Genomic DNA, 12,050 nt, shown 5'->3' on the forward strand with positions numbered 1-12,050 from the left:
TCTCTTTCCCCTCCGCTGTACCGATCGGTACAGAAAGGGGAGGGAGGAACAGGCGTCATAACATGACGCCGGTTTGTTTCCAAGTGATCACTCCGTCATTTGACGGAGCAATCACGTGGTAAACGGCCGCTATGAGCGGCCGTTTACCGTGATGCGCCGGGTCCTATGGACCCGGCGGTCACGGATGCTCTCGAGTGCGCACACCTCGGGGCACGCGAGAGCAGAATTCTGGGAGGCCGTTAATTAACGGCCTCTCTGAGTTAAACAACCGCCCTGAAGCCGTTAATCGGCAATGGGCAGTTGTTAAGTGGTTAAAGCTAGATCACTAGCTATATAGGTGAGGTGAATATAGTGGTGTATACTGCAGTCAGGGCACAGACAACAACCACTACACAGCAGCAAGATAGGAAATCAGCCAAAAACGATTGGTGTGTACTGTGTTGAAGGTACACAGAACACCCACTGCTTCAGATGCAAAGTAACACACTACAGGAGGCCGCCTTAAAGGCGGCCTTATATAGTGTGGGGTGTGCACTACACAGCCTGAGCTATGATTGGCCACAGGCAGGATGCCTGTGGCCAATCATGGCTCTCCTCGCTGCCGGCGCTGCGATTGGCCAAGCATGCGGGGTCACAGTGCATGCTTGGCCAATCATCGGGCAGCAATGCACTGCGCCAACGCAGTGCATTGTGGTCCGCGCGCGCGTCACTCGAATTTTGACGCGAACGGCCAAAACGTTCGGAATTCGCCGAACGGCCGAACAGCCAATGTTCGAGTCGAACGTACGTTCGACTCGAACACGAAGCTCATCCCTATTTATCACTACTATTCCTTTATATTGGCTTTTAAAATGTACAGATGCAGCAATTTTGAAATGTAATGAAAGGTTTAACACTGGGAAACACTTTTTGAAAGATAAAAAGTGCATTTTATACACAACTATATAGATCAGACCAAAATGAGGTTCAAATGAGGAGGAAAGAGGGACAGAAGGACATTGCTCCAAATCAGGGACAGTCCCTCGAAATCAGGGATGGGCTTGTTGGAAAATTATTCGGTGGCTGCAGCCAATGGCTCAGCAGGGAGGATCCCCTATCCACCACAATTGTGTCGATTGAGGTATCCATTCGTATTTTTTTTTTTTTTTATTCAGAGGGCTAAATGGAAAAAAAAATCCATCTACAGTCCATCCATCCATTTACAGTATGGCCAGCTTTAGCCTTTCCCTCACTTCCTGTCTCTGATACGCTGAAACATACAGCATAAAAAGGTTGTCACAAATTCTACGTCTTTCTCACAATACTATATGCTGCCATTAACAGTGTGCCAATTCAGTAAACTGGAGACTGATTTTGTTTGCTGAATGCAGTAGCTTGCATATGAATAAGAATATATCCTACTTACAAGCGCATCGATGCCTAAAAGTCAAATGCTCATGTAGTCTGCACATGACCTACAGCACGGATATGCAATTAGAGGACCTCCAGCTGTTGCAGAACTACAAATCCCATGAGGCATAGCAAGACTCTGACAACCACAAGCATGACAGAGGCATAATGGGACTTGTAGTTTTGCAACAGTTGGAGGTCCACTAATTGCATATCTCTGACCTACAGGAACCATAAGGTTGAATGGTACCTGAAGGCAGCAGAAGAGAGGTGCTCTTACACCCCTTTCACACCAGGGCATTTTGCAGGCGCTATAGCGTTAGAAATACCACCTGCAATCCGCCCTAAAGAAGCTACACCACTGTGTGTAGTGTGAAAGCCCCGAGGGCTTTCACACTACAGCGGTGCGCTGGCAGGACGTCAGAAAAAAGTCCTGCCAGCAGCCTCATTGGAGCGGTGAAGGAGCGGTGTGTTTACCGCTCCTCCACCGCTGCTCCCCATTGAAATCAATGGGGCAGCGCTGTAATACCGCCGGCAAATCACCACTATTGTGGCGTGTTGCCAGCGGTTTTAACCCTTTCGCGGCTGCTAGCGGTGGTAAAAGCGCCCCGCTAGCGCCCAAAATGCGCCGCAAATGCGCCGCAAATCCGGCGGTAAGACGCCACTAAAAATAGCGGCGTTTTACCGCCGATGCAATGGGCGGTGTGGTGTGAAAGGGGTCTTAGGTTGAGCAAGATAATAGCCAGATTCAGATCTTCCTGCATGACCACTCCAGTAGGTGTTGCTGATCATTTCTCTCACTTTCAAATGAAAGTCTCCTGAGCTTAGTTAATGCAGTTTTATGAGGGTCTACATTAAAGTAGAATTCCAGGATTCGTATCACTTTAAAAAATTCAGTTGATCCAAGCTGGCCCAAACAAACTTTCCATTACATAATGATGCAGCCTCTGTGTGCACTGTAATATTCTATAGTAGCATTAGCTTTATACAGTAAGCGGCGCCATGTTCCGCAGCAGTATGAGTGGCGTCCTGTCTGCTGCCGCAACCAAATAGAGTCTGCCTGAATGCTTCTCTACCATTCAGGGGAAGCCTTGTATTTTTATCAATGAATAAATCATGGCATCATCTGCCTGTCTCTCCATCTCAGCCAATCAGAGGAAGCCTTGTATTCTCTGATTTGACATTCACATGACTTTATTTAGTTCTGACAGCAGACAGGAAGTCACCCATACTGCTGTGAAACACATGCTGCATACTGTATGTCAAGGCTTGATAAATTTTCTTTGAATTTAGGAGCCAGAGAAAAAAGTTAGGAGCCAAGATTTTTTGCTATATGGCACAGCACTACTTTAACTGGCGATTGTGCAGTCATGCAACACTGTACACAAATGACATTTATATAATTTTTTTGCACAAATAGAGCTTTCTTATGGTGGTATCACCACTGGGCTTTTTTTACTTTTTGCGCTTTTTTTTTGTACTAGTAATGGCAGCAATCAGTTAATAGTGGTACTGTGATAGTATGGCGGCCCTTACCCAAAAATGCAGAAATGTCTGGTGCCAACAGTGAATTGTCTGACAAAAGTTCAGGCGCCAAGACACAATTTCTTGTCATCATGGCGATCTGGCATCTGGGATTTGTTGAAGCATGCTGTATGTAGCTAATGCTACTACAGTACATCACAGCACACACACAGCAGCCACATTGTTATGAAATGGAAATAGTTTGGGCCAAGCTGGCAATTTCCATTAAAGTCACATTAAACCTGGAATTCGACTGTCTTTTCAACTTTTCAGACAAATAGTTTATATTTGTTACATGGGGAGTTGATTTACTAAAGGCAAATAGGTGGTTCACGTCACAAGGGAAATTTAACTTTGCAAGGTAATGTTCCCCAGAGCTTAGTGAATGGGGTGAATCTCTGCTGACTTTCAGCATCCAGTCATGTGCAAGCAAAACACCTTTTTTTTACTTTCCTTGCATGTGATTGGGTATTCTTTGCAAAAGTAAATTTCACCACACTCACTAAGCTGTGGGGAAAATGCCCTTGCAAATTGAACAGTCTATTTGCTTTTTAGTAAATCGAACCCCCATCTAGGTGTAGCATACCGTTAAAAATATTTTAAAATTGACACTTAAAAGAGGAATATAGGAATTGAGTTTGTCCCAGCATGACCGAAAAGGGTATGCCAATTGGTCTGCCAATGGAGAGCGATGACCGGAATGTTTTGGCGTGCATCGCCCCCCCCCTGTCAGAACACAATAGAACAGCAGGGGAGATTGTTAGTACATTGGATTCCTAGTACAGTGACTCCAACCTGGGCTGTCAGGTTTTTTTGTTTTTTTTATTAACCAGAAAAACACTAGTAGTATGTATGAGGCTTTTTATCTTGTTTTGTTCAGCATTTGCACTCTTTTCACAAAGATACAAAAATATAAGGATCCATTTCCTTTAAAGGAGTTAAAGAGAATATGAAAGATATCATTCTAACACTATTAAAGCTGGGTACATACTAAAGTTTTCTTTTTCATGCAACCCAAACACAAAAAAAAACTGACAGCTCCAGGCGGATACACTGTACTAACCATGCAAGGTTAGTCCAGTCATCTCCCTGCTGAACTGTTGTGTTCTAACAGGGACTCCCCCCCCCCCCCGCCAGAACACTCCGATCAGTGCTCTCTGTCAGTGGCTGAGATCATTGATCGGGAGTTGATCGGCTACTGGTTTTCCAGCATGCACGTATGCAACTATGGGAACCTTAGGGGACCTTATGCAGTACATAGTAAAGTTGAACTTACATTGCCAAGCCTTTTCTGGACTGTCTTCCCTTGCTTCATCTTGGAAAAGTAATGGTAATACAGAGACACATATGTCATGATGGACTTCTCATCTGGGTGTGGGATCGCCACATCTTCAGCATCCAGGAGCTTGGAGATACCCAGTTTTGTTTCTGCCACATCAAAGGCATTATTCAAGTTGTACATGGGCTTGGTTGGCCTTAGAGAGTCGTAATCTATAAGGTCAGGCCTAAGACATAAAACAATATTTTATATGGTCCATGCAGGGCATAAAATAAATCCTGCCAACAATTAAAGGAAACCTGTCATGAGAGAAGTTTCTTAAATAAACCACGTCAATCTACCATAACTCATCGGAACATTGAGCAGTTGCCATGGGATATGCAGTTAAGAAACCTTACTTGACCTCTAAGCGACCAAAAGTAGAGTCATATTTTACAGGGAAAATTTAAGAGAGAGGATAGAGCTAGTATAAAATAGTTATATTTGATAAGGAGCGGGAAGGAACCAGAGAATTCAAAATATAAACAGATTAAACTTCAGCTTTAATGATAGAAACAACACACTCATTTACCGGTAAGAGTGGTCATTGGTGCTCCCATGAAACATTGAGGGGTACAGGTACTGCTGAAGCAGAAATTCTGCTCTACATTACTAAGGCTGGATTATCACATGGCTGGTTGCGGATTGCAGCTTTGTTCAAGTGCGATTCAGGTGCAAGTGTTTACTTGAATTCGCACCGAAACGATAACCAAATTTGAACAAGACCATTTTCACAAACGGACCACGGCTGCCCTGGACATGTGTGAACAGGCTCAATTGACAGCCAATCCAATTCACGTGTTATGCAAATGGAATCCGGTTAAAAATGCATCCGATTCGCATATAGGTGAACCGAGCCTAAAACAAACATCAAAATATCTTGACTTTTGTATTTTTCTTACTACAAAAGGTATGCTAACTATTATCATTACTATGCAACCCACAGATTATATCTTGTTTATGATGGAGCAAAGGTCATAAATAGATACATTTATGTTAATGGTTATCAGTTTAAAGTTGGAGCTAAACAGTGTCATTCACCAAGGGAGGGATACATCAAGAAAGGCACAGACAAAATAAAGACCCAGTCACATCATCTTCTCGCAGTAACATGAGGGCAATGCACCAAGCACAGCACAATGTGACACCGTGCATTCATTTTTAATGGCACCCTAATGCATGTATAGAACACACCTGCATTACAGCGCACTGCAGAAGCAGGAGCAATTTTTCCTGCATTGGGGCCCTTTTACAATTAATAGGCTAAGGTGACTCTGTGCCTCGCCCACAATGCATGATTAAGCGTACTGCAGGCATGCATTACTGCAAAACGTTAGTGTGAACAGGTCTTAAAGGCATTGTTAGAAACTGGATGCGTGTCTTTTGATCTGTGCAAACATGCAGTGGAACTGATATATATATTATCACCAATCTAAAGTGAACACTGGGTGTTTAATTGACTTGAAGAGTCATTATGTGGATCAAGAAAATTGCACAAAAAACATTTTACTGTAAAATTGGGAGGTCAAATTGTATTTTATTCATCAATATTGAGAATATTTGGTGTTATAGTTTATAGATGCAGATTTGCACATACACCTTGCACTTTATATTGGTTATAATATATACCACTTACAAAAATAATTGTAATTTTAAGTTGTTTTTTTTTTTAAATGCACATACACATTGCACTTTAGATTGGTGATAATATATACCATTAATATGATTCTTTATCCATTAAATATTATTGATTTATTCATATATAAAATAAGTTCCACTGCATGTTTGCACAGTGTATATAATTACACATATTAATTTGCATATTTGTACATAATAACATACAATTACAAACATATTCAACAGATTTAAATATTATATTGAGGACTACATTCTATGCTTTAGAATATTGCGAACCTGTGCAAATCTTGCTATCAATTTTTATCTATCTAGCCATGTTTTGCTGAATAAGTTGAAAGTCTAATATATTTGCGGGACCTGCATACATCACTAGCTAAGGCCAGTGCTGGCAGTATGCATTCAGGGACACGCACCTGTACAGCTGTCAGATTGGGAGCAGCTGCTGTCAGTGCAGCAGCTGTCAGTGCAGCGGCAGTCAGTTACGTCCCAATAGTCACGAATGGGACTGCCTGCATGCAGATGCACAGAACACCTGTGCATCCCATACTGGCAAAGATGTCCTTTCCCACGATGTATACTTATGCCTGTGTGAATAAGGCCAAAAACTGAAAATAATATACAGTATATCACAAAAGTGAGTACACCCCTCACATTATTGTAAATATTTTATTCTATCTTTTCATGTGACAACACTGAAGAAATGACACTTTGCTACAATGTAAAGTAGTGAGTGTACAGCTTGTGTACAGCAGTGTAAATTTGCAGTCCCCATAAAATAACTCAACATACAGCCATAATGTCTAAACCACTGGCAACAAAAGTGAGTACACCCCTTGTTGTCACATGAAAAGATATAATAAATTATTTACAAAAATGTGAGGGGTGTACATGTTTACGACCCACTCTTGTTCGCTGACATGCTTGGTTGTCCAGTGCTTGTAAATTGGCACCTAATGTAAAAAGGGTTGCCAACCCCTGTACTATAGCATCAAATTGACCGTGTTTGTTGAAAATAGTTGATAGTTGGCACAAACAGTTGGACTTCATACTCCTCATGGTTCTCAATCTGTACAGGGTGAGGACATGGCACAGAGGTGGTAAAGCGGTTGCAGACCAAAGGTTTTAATAAGGAGACATTAAATACATTTGAGATACGCATATTAGAAAGAAGGTCTAATGCGTAAGCCATTGGGCTAATCCTGTGAAGACTACAGAAAGGCCCAATAAACCAAGGTGAGAGCTTCAGAGAGGAAACACAAAGTTGGAGGCTGCGAGATGACAGTCAGGCCCTGTCCCCAACCTGGTAGGAAGGCCCAGGCAGGCGTCTGTGGTCAGCATGTAGTCTGTACCTATCATAAGCATGTCGCAAAGTCTCCTGTACTTGTGCCCAATTGGAACGAAGACCACGGAGGTGCTCCTCTAACGCAGGAATACTTTACGGAACAAATAAGTCAGGCAACATGGAAGGTTGGAAACCATAATTCGCCATAAACGGGGACAATCAGGAAGCAGAATTCAAGGCACTATTGTGGGCAAACTCCGCCCAAGGTAAAAGATCTGACCAGTTGTTATGATGGTCAGAAATATAGCAACGTAGGAATAGCTCCAAGGACTGATTGGATCGTTTTATGACCCCATTAGACTGCGGGTGATACACAGGGGAGAAAGCAAGCTGAATTCCCAACTATGCACAAAAGGCTCGCCAGAACCGGGACACAAACTGACTACCCCTGTCCGAAGCAATCACTCTGGGTAGACCATTTAAGCGAAAGATCTCCCGAAAGTACAAACGTAACAGGCAACTTAGAAGGCGGTTACATCAGCGTGTAGATTAGGCCACCAGAATTGTTGGGAAATGGCCCAAAAGAGTTGATTCTTCCCAGGGTGGCCAGCAGCCTTGGGAGACTGGTAAGTCTGGAGCATGGCAGTACGGAGACTCTCTGGGACAAAGCAGCGGTCACAAGGTTCCTCAGGAGGAGCATGGAGCTGTGCAGCAAGAATTTTGTCACCCAAAGGAGAAGTGAGGCAGGTGCGAACCATAGACCAGAATACGATAAGGCATCTAGCCTCAGACAAGAATGTGAGATTCTTATGGTCAGTAAGAATGAGAACTGGCACAGAGGTACCTTTGAGAAGATGTCTCCATTCTCTCAGGGCTGAAATGATCACCAACAGCTCTCTGTCACCAATCACCTAATTGCACTCCACAGGTGACAATTTCTTGGAAAAGTAGCCACAAGGATGCATAGCGCTCTCAGAGGTAGGACGTTGAGACAGAAGGGCGCCATCTCCAATCTCAGAAGCATCAATCTCAAGGATAAAGCACAGGGCAGGGAGGGAGAAAAAAAGAAAGGAATTTTTTCTCCCAAATAAAAAACACAAAGTCCACAAACACGGCAGCCGTCTGATGGAAACTGAAACCAGGTTCCCGATTACACTGTAGAAAATAGAAAAGAACAAGAGGCGCCTCTGGGTGTAGACTGCATAAAACTTTCCTTTAATATAGATAGTAATACTAAAACTCACATTGTAATGATTAACATCAGGCAGTGTATAGGTCCCATACAACGGAGGAGGAGATTCCCGGAAGCTGCAAACAAGGAGTGCAGCCGTCACTTCACCCACGGCTCTGCCAGCTCAGATAACGCGTTGCATGCCCGGTGACGTCATCTCCCCTCGCCAGAAGCTTTGTTTGCGTCCCATGCCTCGGATGGACGCTCGTCTCTGCTGCCAGTCAGAATAAACTGTCAAACTTGCCGTGACCAGCTGGGGAACAACCTGACAGGACGTTTACAGCTTCCAGGAATGACCACACTGGCGCTTCTCTCCCCCTCCATTGTATGGGACCTATACACTGCCTGATGTTAATCACTACAATGTGAGTTTTAGTATTACTATCTATATTAAAGGAAAGTTTTATGCAGTCTACACCCAGAGGTGCCTCTTGTTCTTTTCTATTTTCTATAGGATCAGGATGTGCCAACACAGGAACAGAACCAAAGTTTCGCTTTGAGATTCTCAAAGGCCTTAATGGACTCTGGAGACCAACTCTGTGGGTTACCGTCCTTTCTGGTCATATCAGTCAGGGGCTTGAAAAGAGACGAGAAGTTACGAATAAACTTCGATAATAGTTGGCAAAGCCAAGAAAACGCTGCAGAGGACGTAAACCCATGGGTCGGGGCCACTGTAGGACTGTTGAAAGTTTCTCTGGGTCTATCGAAAAAAACAGCAGTGGAAATGACATAACCCAGGAATTTAACCTGTCCACGATGGAATTCGCACTTCTCCAATTTACAATAGAGATTGTTCTCTCTTAGTTTCTGAAGCACATGATAGACATCTGTGCTCGGGCAAATGCTCAGTATTGGCGTTGATGCCCATATTAGTATGGGTATTGGTGCAACCCTACTTAAAACCTTTGTATTACTGTATCCCCCTGGGAGATTTTTCAACCTCACTTCCTGTTCAAGTAACACCCTGCCATAACATGACGCATAGGGAGTCACTGGGACAGCACCTGCAGGGCAATTTGCCAATTAGACCTAGAGACAATGATTAAACCTGATAGAGGTTCTTCCCCTTTTCTGCCATTGTAAAAAGACATACTTTTAGAACCTTCCAAGGAAACAAAATTACCTGTGAGCATGAATGAGTGCATTGAATGCAAGTCCATCCCGCCAGCTTTTGGAGAAATCCTGCACATCCACATTGGAGTAGGGGGCTGTTTTAATTTGACACCAAATAAGAAGAGCTTCTTTGGCCGATGCTTGAGCTGCAGTAGCACCAAACTCATCCTGGTTACAAGGACAAAATATTAAAGAGGAATATTATTATTTTTTAAACTGTAAGAAAATGCAAAAGCCACCCTTTTGTAACTTATTTTATTAAGCAGTTAGGGGATAGGAGATTAATTACACACCAAACAGCTTTGTTAGTAGTTGTAATGTTGTATATCCTGACTCAAAGGAGAACTCTGCATGTGTGTAATACCACCCTGTGTTTACCTATGCTCCAAGCATGGGGGGGGGGGATAAAAAATCTTCTTTTTGTAACTATTGTTATTCTTTGTCAACCACTTTACAAATCATTTCACATTTCTTTTTCATTTTAAAAATAAACAAGAATTCACAAAGCAGAGCTTTATTTTACCCCCTAATGTTGAACACGGTCCATGCCGCAACCTGCCATACAGAAGCCATTTCATTTTCTGCCATCTGCACATTGGTATGAGGGCTCTCAATGTATGGAGGTATCTGTTGACTGTATGGTCATGCCATCACATCATGTCTGCTAGAACATCATCTCATATTTATACCCAAACCACAGAATTCCAATACATTAAACAACCTCTGCTTGGTCTGGTTTATGGAGTCTGTGGAGTCATACTGAGAGGCAACAACAGGTGACACCAAAGGCAGCTAAACCACATGAGGCTCAACATCCACTAGTAGGGGCCTGCATTAGAAAGGTGGCCACCAATGACCAGATCCCCTAAAATAAATGACAGGTAGAGTGACTCCTGTATGTCCAATGCAATGCTCTGCACCAGGACCTACTATTGACATTTCACAGCACACTTGCAACACTCATCGAGTGATTATGATTGCTTGTGACAATTGAATGGGCTTGTCTTCTGCCTCAATGGAGGTAATAACGTCAAATAGCAACAAGCCATGCTCTAATCGGGAGCAACATTTGCAGAATTCAAGCTTTATTCACTGTGGCAACAAATACTCCACATATGGAACTTTAGGCTAAGTTCACATTATCGCGTGTGGGGAACGCACATGAAAGAAATGCGCTGCTTGTTAGCAGACGTCCGGGGGTTTGCCATTAATTCCTAATGGCTTCCCCCACGCATCAGGAAAATGCCTGAGTTTTGTGTGTGCAAAACTACATGATGCCAAAGTACATTGGGATTCCTTGCAGCGTGATTTAAAAAAAAGGATACAAGACTTTTTGCCCTGAGATGCTGTGGGTAGGGTAGCCCATTGAAATGAATGGGCTGTCCTACATGAAGAATGCAGCCACATAGATCTGTCAAGCCTTAATAAGAAACAAGTGTCTAAAACAATAGACAAGCAGAACCTTTCTTTTTCTCCATAGCAAATAACCAGCATGGTAAGCACTGCAATCTCATGCAGACTAATTTGTATGGGAATCATAGGAACTTGTTTTCACTTGAGTTTCATTGGTTAGTTTACATACTAATCCTTCTACAACAAGAGGGTCTAGAGTTCAGTACTTTAGCTGTACCTTATCCAATGTGATGGAAGCAATCTGAAATCGCAGAATAATAATCCAAATCAGTCCTAAAATTAATGTCCGATCTCCATCTACGATATTTTCTGGACCAATAAGCTTCACAGGGACCTAGAATGGAAATAAGGTGAGTTAAAAAATAGGACATGGTCTACTTATAACAAAGCTGCCACTATAGCGATCTGTCGCTACAAATAATAACACTATGGTTCTGACGTAAACTTAGATCTAACATTATATTGTATGCAGATGATTGCTCTGGAAGACATATTTAAAATTCAACATTTATGTTTCATTATTCCAGGATGCCAGTTTCAGCAACTTGTATAGAAGCTGGCACAGTTTTATCTATTTTTCATCTTAGCGTGATAACTGAGTGTGCATGCTACAAGTTCCTTTGATTTTTGCCTTATCTGGACAACTCTGGTCAAGGGTGAGGGATGAAATGATAGGCAATTAAATGATAGGTAACAAGGCACCATTTTTACCAATCCATTTTTTTTACAGGCAACTGCCATGAAAATGATTCGACAATAAGGGATAGTTCACACCACTGCATTGCACAACATTACCCAAAAACACGGAAAATACCCATCCCCATCCATGGCTCATTCATGCTCATCCGTGCCACATCAATGCCACATCACTGATTATCCATGACACATCAGTGTTCATCCGTAGTATATCAATTTTCCTGTGCAAATATGAGTGCCAACATTATAATATGTGAATATACAAATATATAATACATTCATGTGTATTTCTTCTTGTTATAATATAAATCCTGTGCTTGATAAAATCAAATGTTTAATTAATAAAAATGTCAGAAAGAAGTTGTAACTTGTTGAGTCTTCACAAATCCTCAAAAATCTGTGCTTTGTATCTATTCACCTCAGTGCTCCCCCATAAGAAATGCTCT

At 42.4% G+C, this 12,050-nt stretch overlaps 1 protein-coding gene across 3 annotated transcripts in view; it reads right to left on the minus strand.

Moving 5' to 3' along the window:
* SPTBN5 (spectrin beta, non-erythrocytic 5) overlaps positions 1 to 12,050 on the minus strand; it is a 404,631-nt gene that overhangs the window by 344,454 nt on the left and 48,127 nt on the right. For all 3 annotated transcript variants that reach the window (XM_077464540.1, XM_077464541.1, XM_077464539.1), the window contains exons 4-6: positions 11,126 to 11,242; positions 9,506 to 9,663; positions 4,190 to 4,418 (exon numbers count right to left, since the gene is read on the minus strand). In XM_077464540.1, coding sequence (XP_077320666.1) covers positions 4,190 to 4,418; positions 9,506 to 9,663; positions 11,126 to 11,242 — 504 coding nt within the window. The remainder of the gene's footprint in view (positions 1 to 4,189; positions 4,419 to 9,505; positions 9,664 to 11,125; positions 11,243 to 12,050) is intronic.

The sequence above is a fragment of the Lithobates pipiens genome, unplaced genomic scaffold (genome assembly GCF_037356315.1).
Source record: "Lithobates pipiens isolate NorthernLeopardFrog02 unplaced genomic scaffold, aLitPip1_a1.2 Scaffold_30, whole genome shotgun sequence".
NCBI lineage: Eukaryota > Metazoa > Chordata > Amphibia > Anura > Ranidae > Lithobates > Lithobates pipiens.